At 37.4% G+C, this 14,641-nt stretch overlaps 2 protein-coding genes across 2 annotated transcripts in view; both read right to left on the bottom strand.

Moving 5' to 3' along the window:
• secisbp2l (SECIS binding protein 2-like) overlaps positions 1-889 on the bottom strand; it is a gene marked incomplete in the record, with an annotated part of 17,249 nt that extends 16,360 nt beyond the window's left edge. Inside the window, 1 exon segment of the mRNA XM_024295641.2 lies at positions 637-889. Within this exon segment, the coding sequence (XP_024151409.1) occupies positions 637-657 (21 nt within the window).
• Positions 890-1,277: 388 nt separating this feature from the next.
• Positions 1,278-10,372, bottom strand: cops2 (COP9 signalosome subunit 2). The gene is made up of 13 exons (XM_024295866.2): positions 10,207-10,372; positions 9,612-9,725; positions 9,451-9,528; positions 9,228-9,353; positions 9,041-9,130; positions 8,865-8,942; positions 7,753-7,927; positions 7,483-7,661; positions 5,814-5,866; positions 4,292-4,389; positions 4,111-4,193; positions 2,027-2,085; positions 1,278-1,765 (listed from the first exon to the last, which is right to left on the bottom strand). The coding sequence occupies exons 1-13, from the start codon at positions 10,258-10,260 to the stop codon at positions 1,621-1,623; spliced, it is 1,332 nt and encodes a 443-aa protein (XP_024151634.1). The 5' UTR covers positions 10,261-10,372; the 3' UTR covers positions 1,278-1,620.
• Positions 10,373-14,641: the final 4,269 nt, after the last annotated feature.

Below are 14,641 nucleotides of genomic sequence, written 5' to 3'. Positions count from 1 at the left end.
CCCAACTTTCTGCATATCTTCCCTCAGCAAAGGAATTGCACACATGCAGAGGAACCAGCCAGTCCTCTATTTGAGAACAAGAACCGACCCCACCTCTCATTACAACGCGTGTTTGGATTTTATTTGCACACTAAAAGTGAGACCTTTTCCACGTGATAAAAAATAAAAATGAAAAAACTCAGCAAATGAATCGAAAATTCCAGCTAACCTCTAACAAGCTAAGTCAAGTGACAGCTGATGTTAGCCTTGGTTAGCTAGTCGAGCTAGCTATGTTTAGACAGGAACGAACAAAACACACAGGGACATATTCACAAGTAACTAATAGTATCTTTGTTTGATATAAATTTGTTTACAACATAAAATTACGACAGTTAAGGCATTATTTGCACAAATTTATGTATCCGTTATATCTTAAATGTTAGCTCAACTAGCCATTTCTAATCGAAGTGGAAGTGCTTCCACTCAATACTTAAGTTTAGCGAGACCTAACAATTGAGCCCGTTTACCTTTGAAATAACAGAAAATGTTGTTGTTTGACACCTGAACAATGTTAAGTTGTGGTGCTCCGCTTATACAGGCTAAAGAGTTAGCAAAAAAGAAAAGAGAAAAATGTATCAACGTAGGAACAAACTATACCTTAATGTCACCAGCGTCCATGTCAGTCACCAGCGCTGCCGCAGATCGTCATCGACCGCAACGTCGACGTCAGGATTCAGGCCTTTTTAGTTTCTTCATTTTAAATGTCCATTAAAGCTTACAACGACTCTCATCCAGAGTGAACCGTTGCAGCTGCGTCAGCTCGCTATGTTTATCACAGACTAGCCTGTAGCACAACCTACGAGCAGAAGACTGCGAGGAAATGGGAGTCACCTGGAACGGAAGCCGCCGAGGCTCAAAAAGTTCAGATTGATTGGAAAACCTATTACGTCACAAACTCACGCTACAATTCACTTATTTCCTGGAGACGATTGAAACATCTCTGACTAGTACTCCTTATTAATTCAAACAACCAAATCGACATAATCCTGTTCTATTTTTTCTAAAAGAAACTGTCAATTACCCATTTTTAATGCATTTATAACTGCATTACCAATTACTAATATTTAAAAACACACTTTCTTTTAACAGAAATAAACATTTTAAATAAATGTAAAAAATCGTGATGTGCATTAAAATGATTGTCTCATTGTTGGAACAAAGTTATCTGGTTTTGAATTGCTAAAATCAATATAATTTCTTGCTTTTATTCTTTTGCTAGTTAGAGGCAGATCAAAGTGTTGAGAGAAATCATTTTATTATCATCAAGAAACAGTTAACATTAAAATACTGTGTACACAACTTCATACATATTTGAAACTTTTTATTCCCCAATGAAGCATTTATTTGCAGCACGTGAAAAAAAATAGCTCAATATGAAAAAAAGACCAAAAACGGGGGAGGTGTAATTGATTTGCCCTAATCAATAAACCAAAAAAAAGCATTTTCTTGGAAGTCTTCTTGAAAAGGATGCTTTCTTAAAATCTGTGTTGCCTGAGCAGATGTTCTCGAGTTAGCAAAGTAGCATACTTGATGGATGTACTGGAACATGCAATTTTCCTAGTCTCTTTATTTTATATGCCATCATGTGAGCTTGCTAACAATGGCTTGGTTCAAGGAGTTCAGCTGATTTGTCCATTTATCTAATGCTGTGTAGCGAGCTCCGCCTCTTTTCTGGTAGTCCAGTTCTAGTAGCTGGTTAACCTGGTCGATTCGGCCATGGATTGTGCTGTAAAAAACAAACAAACGCATGATTGAAGACACTGTTGTTATTCTTAATAGTAAGTTCTATAAAATAAGTTACATAAAAAACAATTTGGCCTTCCATCTTCATTTGAAAACTTTCCAAGTGAAACAATACACCAGTAGCTAGAACTTGAAGCTATCTCTAACAAATCATAACCGGAGTTCAACCCCTTACAGGAAAGAGGATGCAAATTATGAGGAAATGCCATGTAAAGAAAACGTGTCAGCACTTTTGAAAACATACTTATCTAAGATGCACTGCACCAGCAAACTTTCCACGTCACACACATCAATGTTTAGCTCCTGAAAAATAAACAAAAGTTTTATTCATAAATCTGTAAAGATGAGAGACAGTCTGGCTGCACAAACAAACACATTTCACACTAACGCAGACTCATGATGATGTACTGCACTGTGGCATTAGGCAGAAGACAAAAAAACATCTCAAATACCAACTCAACAGGTTATTTATAAAACCCACAAGAACAAACTGTACATATTTTTGAAGTCCTTAAAAGATCAGTGTAAGATTCCGCGGATCTTTCAAATGTAAAACAACAGTCTCTGCTTGAGGGTCTTTGCCTATGTTGTGAACATTTTGCATAACATCCACATCAAATGATGACAGTTTACACTAAGAGGACTTTCATGTTTTCAGTCATATTCTTTCCTTTAGCTCCAAGTTCTTTTTTTTTCTTTTAAACCATTTTCTTAATTATTTTAACAACATTCTAAGTCCCACTCCCATCATATTTGAACTATTGTAAAAGTGTTTCCTGTGGTATTATTGATTATGTCATAAAAAAAGACATTTTCTAGTAGTGATATTGGAGCTATCCAGTCATACAGTTTTACAAAGCCTAAACACTTTTTAAAAATTGGCCGTGCGGTAATAATTTGGTGTGCTTTTTGTGTGTATCAAGTTTTAAAATCTGTAAAATGTTCTTGTGCAACTTTGGGAAGTCTCCACTCCATTGATTGACAAACAATTTCTCACTGACAGAGGAGCGACGAGCGAACAGATGATCACGCCGTTTTGAGGAAAACAGGTGGGTCACGGAGAGGGATTTTGGCAAGCTGTGCTCTTGGGAAACAATGTGGATGTCAATAAAGTTATACCACATCTCAAGTTACTGCAGAAACCCACCTTATTGAAACAAAGATCTGTTAGCATTTTAGAACCTAAGCTTTACCTGTCCTGCGCCAATGCGTGCACACGCAGTCCGGATGTGTCTGACAGAGTTCCTTTGTTCATTTAGGAGATGATCATGTAACTACGTCATGCACTGAAATTGACAGTTTTCCCAGCGCAGGTGTAACTACAATGGAGCGCACGTCTGATTTTGAGGGCTACGGAAAGTCCACGCTCCCAAAATGCACGGCTGCGTGCCGCGAGGAGATCCGGCCAAACTTTTACCAGTTTGTTTGCTGCACAAGAGTCACTCGGATTCAGCCCTGCTGAATTAGTGTTCGATCACGCTCCGCAAGGTCCCCTTCAGGTCTTATAAGAATCTGGAGGAAAAGTAAAATTAAGTGCGGGTCTTTCGATGACAGACAGCGCACACACGTTTACTAAGGTTGGGAGGCAGAGCTGGGCGAGTTACACTTCCACATGTGAAGGGATTGCTGACGTCTGGGCTGAGTATCTGCTGTAACTCTTCTCTGAGCTTTTGCTAAAGCCGCCAGCATCATTGATGAACAACCGCCTGGCAATGAGGATTGATAGCAAAAATGTGGTTTGTTAAATAGTCAAGGCCCATCTAAACTTGCCTTTTTCTTTTTTTGCACCTTGTAATATGGTGCGCCTTGTGTACAGGTTAAATACAGAAATAGACCCCTTTATTAAGACTGCACCTTATAAAACAGAGTGAATTATGGAGTGGAAAATATTGTATTTAAAACTAAATCTATACATTTTCCCATATAAATTTGTTTAAATATAATATTTGTAAAAGGGATTGAGTCTCAACACCAAATCAAATTATAAATAAAGCTAGCTGCTCTCACTAAAACTAGAGGCTGTTTGTTTAATTTTGCGTTTAGAGTCATCAGCATACGTCAAGCCTGACTTGTCGCCTATCAGCTCACAATTAGGAAGGTCTTCTCTACATTCTAACCACAAAGCAGCTCGAGGTTGACCCACATTACGATAAAAGATGAACTACATAAACAATTTCAGTTTTTATTTTCTGTTGTTAAACATAAAAAAGTATGTATTATTCTGACTCCTGTAGGATATGCTGTAGCAGTACATCCATGTAATTTTTTTTTTTTTGTTTAATCATGTAATACTATGTCTTTTTGCTTTGAAGGGTGCTGAGTACTCACCTTAGAAATAAAAGGAATATGTATTCTGGTGTACGGTTTGATGAGCTTGATAAGTACTTGAGTTCTAATGTTACGCAGCAGCTCTGGGAAACACATAATTCATCAATCAGCCACAGAAGATAAAAACAAGTAGAATTCCTTCCACACATTCTTCCTCATTATACTAATATTTATCACTCACCCTCTATGTGCTCTCTAATGAAGGGGTCGTCCATTATGTTGCTGTGATTTGTTTTTAAGATTTTCTCAAATTCCGTGATGTCATTGTTCTGGTAGGCGCTGAAAAGGGAAAAACAGTCACAGTTGTTTTACTGCAACATATTGTGTCCTCGTGACCCAAGCAAAAACTCCCATCCTGATACATTAAAAAACATGATTCCCTATAAATACTGTGACAATTTGGGGCGTGTGTTCTTAGTTTCTTGTTTATGTTCTACAACTTAAAAGAAAAGAAAACATGCATGGAAGCAGAGCACTAACACATGATCTTTATATAAGCATGGGAACAAAAGACAAGAAGACGGGAGGCATAAGCCCTGTTCTGGAGGTTTTTTTTTTAAGTATTGTAAATTGTGCTGATAGGAACAAAATAAAGCATTTATAACCATAGAGATATGATTATAATCCCCGTTAACCCCTTAATGCCTGTTGTCTCAAATATGCGACAAACCAAACTAGCTATAAAATCACCTGAAAGTAGCATTTACTTAAAAGCAAAGACATAAGTGGATATCTTTTTTTTTATAGCTGGGAATAAATTCAGGCGTTAATGGGTTAACTAAGAAAATAAAACATTAAGTGCATACTCTGTAATAAGCAACATGAAAGAAAAGGCAGTTATGCTTTAAAATATCTTAAAAAACAAAAAATAAATTTGCGTCTGCCACCAATCTTTTTCTTTGAATTCTACGCCTGTTACATAATGACAAAGTGGTGCAAAGTACACGTTAATGAAACATTGGAGGTTTCGCCTCCAACTATAAAACACTAAAACCTGGTGACAACCAAAACAATTACACAACTGACCAGTTTAGGAGGAACTTAACACAAAAGAACATACTTCTCGGTAGAGAAGATTCCATAAAGACCTCTTTGTAGACTTTTGTTAAGTGTCTCACAGGCAGAATCTTGAGAACATATGTCTGCAGCTAAACTTGAAATTCTTACACAGAGCCCAGAAGCTTTGATAAAGAAGATTTTCAGAAAATATATCAAAAATTTGATAATATAGTCATTTATCTCCCAATTTTTCTTGCATATCTAAAATTATGTTCTCTATCAATCAATAAGTATTTTTACATCTGAACTCTCATCTCTTGTATCTCTTATGCTTCTTGGACTTCCAAATAAAAGTATCAAAAGACATCAAATATATCACCTCAGGTTAAAAACGGTGTAACAGTTAAGTAAAGCTACAATTACAACACCAGTTTGAAACTTGATTGTGGAAGAGAAATTAATTCTTTCATATATCAGAATAGAACTGTGAAAGATTTGCGAGATCTTCACCACTTCAATATTTCACACCGAGCCTTTTCCAATTGTAGTTAGCGTACATGCACTAATAAAAAGTAGAAAAAGAAGACACCCTCACTGCTTGTCCAGTGTGAACACCATGGGCTAAATGCACATTCTAGAACTGGCGTTCTTCCATGCACGTCAGATTTCCTGTGTGGAGTACATACTTGTACACAGACACTCACCTAACCAAGTTGGTCATCGCAAGAATTTCAGGATCGTTTTTGTACGGTTTGGCCTTTATAAAGAAAAAGAATTAAGTTAATTAATAACAATTCTTTAACATTATGAATGTATTTTTAAAGTGAATGAAAAAATATTGTGTAACCCTTGTGCTATCCTAGGCATGTTTACATTAAAAGTGTAGTCATTTGGACTCTAAAGGACAGAGTGGTGAACTTTTTTTTTCCAATAATTTTCTTTTTTTTAATCTCTACTGGTGTCCGTGGCAGACATAAAATCCTGTCTACCTTTGCCATGTAAGAGATGACAACATCAATATAAGGGTGGGGTCATCTGGACCCCACAAGAGAGCACAAGGGTTAAAGACTTTCCAATAGTTTATAAACTTTTTTAGTAACAAAATAGGCAATCAATGGATTTTCTGGTCATGGTAATATTTAAGGATGAAACTGGAATCCATTTCTGTGGCTTTTCTATCTTCATCTCCATCATTATGTCACACAGTTCACATTGCAGATCCATGATATGGTCTGGTGGAGAAGCTCTCTCACAACACAGATTCAGCTGCAATCAACCAAGATGCTAACGTCATAGTTAAAGAGGACATTTGCTCTTTGCTGTGTAAAGGTGTATTCACACCAAACGTAATTCGTGCGACAAATTCGCGTGCCCCACACCTCTTTGGTCGCACGACAAATTCACTGCTCGTCGCCTGTCAAAAAATTTGTTCCTGGGGTTGATGCTGCGGCGGGACATAGGAAGAGCTACCAGCTAACACATTTAGGATGATGCTATAAGGAACACGGTCAAAGGATACCTCACTTAGAATGTATGAAGACAAAAGATGTTGAGAAATAAGGTTTATTTATTGTGAAGAGTTCTACAAATAATTATGTCATGACAGCCGTTTCTCCTGTGTTTCTGTGTCTCTGGGGCAGAGCTTGAAGGCTGGCTGTCTAGCATTAACCCAAGGGGGAAAAAATAAAATAAGGGGACCTTTTTCCTTTTTTTTAATGTCTCGATGAGGCCCGAGTCGGCAACCTCCGCACCCCGCAGCAGCTCCCTTTACTGCCAGCATATCGAGCAAGTGAGATCCGCCCTGGAAGTCGGCAATCTGTCCAGAGTGTACCCCCCTTTGACCCAAAGTAGCCAGATGAGCTCTGCAAGCCTGCAGCACCAACAGGTTTATGGAAGACAAAAATGTTCGCTTTGGACTAGTAGTCTACCTGCTGATCAAGTCCCTGAAATGTCATGTGCCCAAAGCTGAGATCCTGATTGGCAGATGCGACGCAGCAACCTGACAAACTTCAAGTATACATTTTGGCAGCATCGCCTAATTCGCGCCTTGCCACTCAAATCGAGCTGCTGCCAGACCTTTGCGCCGCGCCCGTCACTCAAATTGCGCCGAAGGATTTCAGATCGCCTTATGTTGCGTCTGTTCCATTGACTGATTTAACATTGAAACTGGCCGTCTCCACCACGCGAACCAAATTCGGTGTGAATGCACCTTATAAGGCTTTGTCACAATCACATTTCATTTTATAATTTTCTTTACTCAGACAGCTGTAATTTGAATTCCTCTTAAAAAAAAATTCTGCCCAATGCATCTATAATTTCTAATGCATGTCTATTTTCTAGAAAGGTGTAATAAAGTAGAAATCATTTGCCTACCTCTTGAGAGTCAAAAGGGTTTATTCCTGACTTCATTAGCATGTTTGCTAACACTAGGTACTTGAGGCAAGTGGTCCTTCTGGGGCTCCCGGACTCATCGTAGTTTTTGAAGGCCTCAAAGAAATCTGTGTGAGCTTTCTCAAACTCGCCTTCTCTCAAGTGCATCTTCCCCCCACACTCTACAGAAAACAAACAACACACTAATTAAAAAAACATCATGTTCCTGTCACCTGTACACAGGAAATCTTCACGTTAGTTACACTGTTGTACCTCTTATGACCCCCATTATGAGTGGGTGAGGAATGGCGGACTTAATATGAAGAGACTGCTCATACAGGGCCTTCAGCTTCTTGTTGTTTTTCTGGGCGGTATACATTTGGATTTCCAAGGCGTAAATCTCCAACAACTGCGTGCCTTTCTTAAGGTCATCCTCTCCATCATCTGTCTGGAATTGAAAAGAAATGCATTGATGGATGAACAAATGTGACATAACAGCATTGTGGTGAAATGAATGCTTCTTTGTAGATAGCCGTCTTGGAGCCAACTTCTGAGTATAAATGTGTGTGTGAATGGATGAATGGGACTGTAAAGCACTTTGGTTGTAAAGCGCTATATAAGAACATTATTTATGCTGCCCAATGATTTTCTAAAAACGTAATTAGATTTCGGTTTAAAATTTTAGGGACTAAACCAAATTAAACAGGTCAAAGGGCTTCAACTCAAAGACTTCACATAAGAATGTTAGTTGAGTAACTTTACTGCATAGTGCTCCCTCTAAATATCGGGATTCAACTTTCACGGTCTCGCAGATTTTTTTGTGCAATTTTGCAAGCAATTTTTTTTTTAATAGCACACTGTGTTCTGCGTCCTGATTGGTTGCTGATCATGTCAATCTTTTCCATGTCTAATACAGAGATGTGAGCTTGATAGTTACATAAATCTTTATTGAAATTGGATCTTTGTTTTCATTCTATAACACTGAACTTATTTTTCTATGAAGGTTTGAACTTTGAGGGTTTAAACGACAGGGAACATATAAACATGTCCATATCTGCATATAGTAATTGTAATAAAGGGTTAATACATTAGCTAATTTTAGCCATCATGGGGTCTTTATGGAACATATCCACCACAATAAATGAGGGAACACTGCATTTCCACTTTCACCAACAAATAAACAGTTTCATCCACTATTTACCTAAAAGTAAAAAACTGTGCATTTTTAGGTCTCAGTGCTAGGCCTCTATAGAAAAGTAGGGGCCTTGTGTTTTGTTGCCTTGTATGTACCAAATGCCTAACGGCAAGTTTGGTAACATGCGTCCAGAACAGGGCCCACAAAACTTTTTCAAAGATTTTAAAAAACAGATTAAGAGTATAATTACCTGACATGACTGGTGAAGTTGCCTTAGGATCTTCTGGAGCTTTCCATACTCTTCCCTCTCCAAGTACAGCTTCCCCAACTGTATAAAGACAGAAATCAGTTGTCATATTGTGAACAATAACTTTACTTCTGGAAGACATTTTTATGAGTAAAGCAAGTGAAGAAAAAAAAGTTTACCTTTGTGTTAGTTTTAAACCACAATCTGTCATTTTTTGCATCTTTCAAAGCCTCCAGAGTGGTTTCATAAAACTCTTGTAGTAAGTCCATCTGTCATCAGTCAATAGATTTTAGAATAGGGATTACAAATACTAATTATGGAAACTTTCAAGAGCAAACCAAAAAATTCAGCACAGCCCATCTTTACCTGTTTGGAAGTAGATATATAATCCAGGATGGAGTTGATAGATTTCTCAGAGTAGTTTCTGGTGACAGCACTTCTTATGTATGTAAGGAGCTGCTTATATCTGTTCATCATCTCTGGAAAGTTAGTCTGTGAGGTTTTAAAATACAAAAAAACTGTCAAAATGACTCAGATCCAAGTCTAAAAATAAAAATAACAAAATTAAGAACTTTTTTACTCAGCTCACCAGTTTAAAGTTGATTTTAATCATCTGTTTAAGTGCTTTGAATCCCCATTCTCCCTTCTCTCCTTCAAGTTCCAGCACCTGAAATAAACAAAAAGTAATCAGCAATTCATGCGTCTTAAAATCTAATGAAGTTTTGCGTGTTTTGCGGTGTGTGACTCCACCTTCTGGAAGCTGCTGAGCGCTGCTTTGGGATCGTCCTCCTTCAAGGCTTTGGAGTTGTAGTACTGGTTTTCCAGGTCCACATTTGGCTCAGAATTACTGTCTTCGGAGTATTCCTAGTTTTTAACAATAGTGGGTCATTTTCGAATTCAGAAGACTCAATGAGAACTTTACCCGTGACGTTATTATGATAAAACTCCAGCAAACTCATTGCAGCAGAGTGAGGCAGTCATGGGAAATGCATACCAGTCATTAGCTAACGTTTGGTTAGCCAACGTCAAGGCTGTGCAGAAACAAATCTATATTGTTATGATAAGAGCTAAACATTAGAAGAAAAAACAAAAACAACGAGCTAAACGCTATTTTATTTTAGTATGGGCTAGAAAAGCCTGTTGTTTTGTTAATTAACATCTTATGGCAACAACATTTAGCTTGCTAAAAAGCTAACAATTTATCTGCAGACAACTTAACGTTAGCAACAAGCTAACGACAGCTAGCGTTAGCAAGCCCACGCCGTTGGCACGTTCCTGCTTTGCCCGGCGGACAAAAGGTTTAATATTTTTTCTCTACGCAGTAAAGCATAAGACATTGAAGTACCAGGTCGTAATCCTCCTCGTCATCGCACATAAAATCATCCTCCATGTCCGACATCTTGAAGATGTTCCTCTTCCTCCCACCGAGACAATCAGTATCGCGGCCTGCTCTGTGTTTTGCAGCGTTCAAGTGGTGGTGAGTCGAACGGTGCCGCGAGACGCACTGACACGTGTCCCTCGGCAGATGGCGCTGTTTGACAGTTTCTGTCACATGAACAATAACAGAATTGCGAGTAATAATAATTTAGGTAAAAATATATACCGGCCTAAATTAAATTTATTGATTTATTTATTTGTTTGTTTGACAAATTTAAGACTTATATGTATAAAACACTTTGGTTTAGTGCGTAGCATATCAATATGCTACAGAATATTATACTATACATATACCAGGGGTCTGGAACCTGCGGCTCATGGCTCTTTTTTCACTCCATGGTGGCTCTCTGGCTGAGGAAAAATAAAATAATAGCCATTTTTTTAAAAGTAAGGATTACTTAATTAGCATTTATTTAATTTAGATTAGTTGCATTTATAAATTGATGGCTGAGGTGCACATAGATGATAAACTTTATAGGTTTTACATCCCTGTTGACCCAAAGAAGCCTTGTTTGCTCAATGCTACCTCCAGAATGCACAGTTTTTATATGCAAGCAAAACATTGGTAAAAAGTTAGATCTTTTACAAGCTAAAAGTACATATCTGCACAACAATGGTTTATATCTGTCCAGAGTTGCACTGAGATGATTCTGTTTGGCACAGAGCATCTTTTATTTTGAAAATAAGTTATTAGTTATAAGTATTTGAGCTTCTAGCAAACCTAAAAAAAAAGAAAAAAAAAAAAACCTGGAAAATTCACATTTTGAGAGGTGCTATTTTTTGTTTGGTCCAAAAATAGACATAATTCATATTTATTATTAAAAAAAAGAAGAAGATAATGAATGAAAATACAAATTTCTTAAAGGTTAAAATAAGACTATGTGGTTCCTTCTAGGTTTTGATCTGTGGAAAACAAGCCCAAATGGCTGTTTTACTGTTAAAGGTTCCCGACCCCTGACATGTACATGTACATATACATATACATATACATATACATATACATATACATATACATGTACATATACATATACATATACATATACATATACATATACATATACATATACATATAAAAATGGATACATACATACATTTAATTTTAACAACAAAAACTTGAAGGTTGAAGTAGAAAGATCCTATGATGCACAACTTGGTTTATTTTTGGATTATAGTAAAAGATTTAATTAAAAAAGACTGCAAATGTCATGGACTAAGCAGCAGGATCCGATTTCCATTAGCTCTGTGAGCAATTTTATTTTGTTTTTTTGTGACATGGATTTCGTGAGTTCCCAGCAGCACTGGCTGCCACACAGAGTCCATTGGCTTCACTGCATCTCTAATCTCTGGGTCTCATTCTGTGAATCATCCTGTACTGGGTCTCGTGAAAGATTCTGAGTCCTCAAGGTTTTTCTTTTTCTTTTTTTCTATCAGATCTAGAGAAATTATATATTTGTCATCCACTTACTTAAAAAAACAGATGAGTGGGGAATGAAAAACTCAAGTCTATCATCTGATGAACTCAGCTTGAGCTTGAACGTGATATTTACAATTTCCAGACACAGATGACTAACAGTAATACAGGGAAAAGCTTATTTCAGAATTGAGTTACAATTCTAAGAATAACAAACGTCTAGAGTAACATTTTTTAAAGAAGTTGCGTGAGTAAAAAATCTCCCTTTTGTCTTGTTGATGTCACTGACAGTGTTATTGCGTTTTTTACACATTGCATAGTGTCATGATGGTGGTTTCTAAAATCTTCAAGTAAGAATGTTGTAATCACTAATGGTGACATCTCTTTAAGTGAGCTTTCAGTTTAGTAACATTATAGTTTAAGCACACACCCATTATCTGCATGCGTGACACTGTACAAAGCTAGCAGCAATGGCATGTGTTATGTCTGTCAGCGTTTCATTAATGGAAGGTGCTAGCATCAACACTGAAGAATAAATGTAAGAACTGTGTGGATCTGACACAAAATACACAATACACCCTAATTTGTCATCACAACACCCATAGACTCTCCACAAATTATGTGCCATTAGGCTTATTCACAAACCTGAAGTACACTATTAGACACAGAAAATTAACCACAGTGAAAACCGTCAAAGGCATGCACACCCCAGCTGTGGTTGGGAGAGGCTTCAGTGTTTATAAGGCAAGAGGGAGCTTATTACAAAAGCCTAATGTAGCTCAGACAACAGTGTTTCAGAAATAAATGTAGTGTGAAGACATTTATCTATCTGGTTGAGTCAGAAAGGATGTGAAATCACCCTAAAGTATCAGTTATCAGTGTGTAAAATGGGAGTTAAAGTGTTGCATGTGACCGTAAAGGTTAAGTACTTGTCCTGGATTACGGCCTGCATGCTCCAATGGCCATGGCTATAGATGCTCCCAAGAAGGTGCTAACCCTTGATGTCTTGCTGCCAAGCTGCCTGTAGATTATTACTCATAAATTAACACACATGCACACAGTTCCACGCCAACAACCTGCAAAGCTGGCAGCCCGGCAAAGCCTCCCCTCAGGCCATCACAGCAGCACTCACTTCTCAACCTATTCAAGATGCGTGACTAGCCAGTTTGTTTTCTCTCCTTTAACTTTTTTTTTTAGGCCGTTTTCATTTTTACAAGGGATGTTGAAGCGTGTCTCAATTTTATGCAACAACCTCTGTGATGTGGGGTTGTTATTCCACGTAAAATCCAACTTCCAAGGGTTGTAATTGTCGGTGCAGCCGTCCACACGCACCCCTCCTGCGTGACACGCAAGCATGATGTGTGGTATGTGTGCTTTGAGTGGGGTAAGTGGGCTAGAGTTTGAGTGTGCTGATATATTTGGCAAGTTTGTGAAAAATGTAAAGGCATTTAAAAAAAAGTACAGTGTGCTTTTAACTTCAGTAAACCTCATGACCCCGCTCTCGCACAAGATGATTAACCCTGTAAAGCCCATCAAAGAATTGACAGAAAATTAGATTTTTTTTTAATGAGATGTTTTTTATGTGTTTTATTTTTATGAGATATAGATAGTATCAATTTTGATATGTTGTGATATTTGAAGGGCTGCCCTAAATTGTCACTAGGTATGAATGTGTGTGCCTGGGTGCAGGACCCCGGCGACCTTGCCAGGGTGTACCCTGCCTTCACTCATCAGTGGCTGGGATAGGCTCCAACAGCATCCAACAGACTCCATAAGAGACAAAACAGTTTCAGAAAATCGATCCTCGGGTAATATGGTAAGTTTTTGCTCACAAAAACGTTTAAGATTCAAAAATACAATTTGAGTGTTCTGGAAAAAATTGCCTTGACTGCACTGTCTCAAATATTGATCTATACATTTACACACAATGTAACTGTACAATGAAAATCAACTAATTTTAAATTCTTTTAAAACGACAAGTAGTCATTACAAAAAAATATAGCAACAGATGAGTTATTCTTACCAGAAAGTTTTGAAGAAGGAAAAATAACTTTTTCTTTTTGAGATTTTATGGAGGCAGCCATTTTGAAAAGCCCTTCATCTGCCCCCAGGGGGCTGATGAAGGATCCACTACAGGACTACAAGAACAAAAAACAGACCAAGTTACTGTTCATACCACGTGTCAAAGTCAAGTCAAGACCCTACGGGTAATTCTATCCGGCCCTCCAGATCATTTTATTTTATTGTTATTAATGCGTCAACGTTATCTTGCGCTTATTTTGAAATTGTATAATTTGACAAAATAGATTTTGATGGAGAGTAAAATATTGAAAGTTATTTAATGCTTAAGTGGATTTATTCTGGAATAATAATCCCTTTTATTATTCAAAATTATGTTAAAAAGTTACGGTTTTAAAGTTTTTAAAAAATGGCATTCTGCTAGCTTTTTTGGGGGGCTATTTTGGCATTTACTAAGATTTTAAGACTTTTTGGAGTTTAGCTAATATTTCAGCTACATGATAACTGTTTTTTCTAACCAAAGTTGTTGTTTTTTTTAGGCTAATTTGGCATTACCTAATATTTTTGCTGGCTATCAGCTTTAGCATTTTCAGCAATTTGCTTCAGTGATTCCAGCTATCAACTTCAGCATTTTCTGCTATCAGTTTCAGCGTTTTTAGCTATCAATTTCAGCACCTTCAGCTATCAGCACTAGAATCTTCAGCTGCCAAATTCAGCTTACAGCATTCACACTAGCATTATCACAGGTAATGCTATATATCTAGTTCATAATTAGGTTAAAAAGTTACAGTTTTAAAGTTTTAAAAACTTAGTTTTAAAGTGTTCAGTAAAAGTTTATCCTGTTCGGCCTGCAACCTAAGATGTTTTTTGGATTTTGGCCCCTTGTGCAATTGCGTTTGACACCCCTGGTCTA

The sequence above is a fragment of the Oryzias melastigma genome, linkage group LG3 (genome assembly GCF_002922805.2).
Source record: "Oryzias melastigma strain HK-1 linkage group LG3, ASM292280v2, whole genome shotgun sequence".
Classification (NCBI taxonomy): Eukaryota; Metazoa; Chordata; class Actinopteri; order Beloniformes; family Adrianichthyidae; genus Oryzias; species Oryzias melastigma.
Note: the sequence above shows the minus strand (reverse complement) of the source record. Positions and strands in the feature narration are given on the sequence as shown.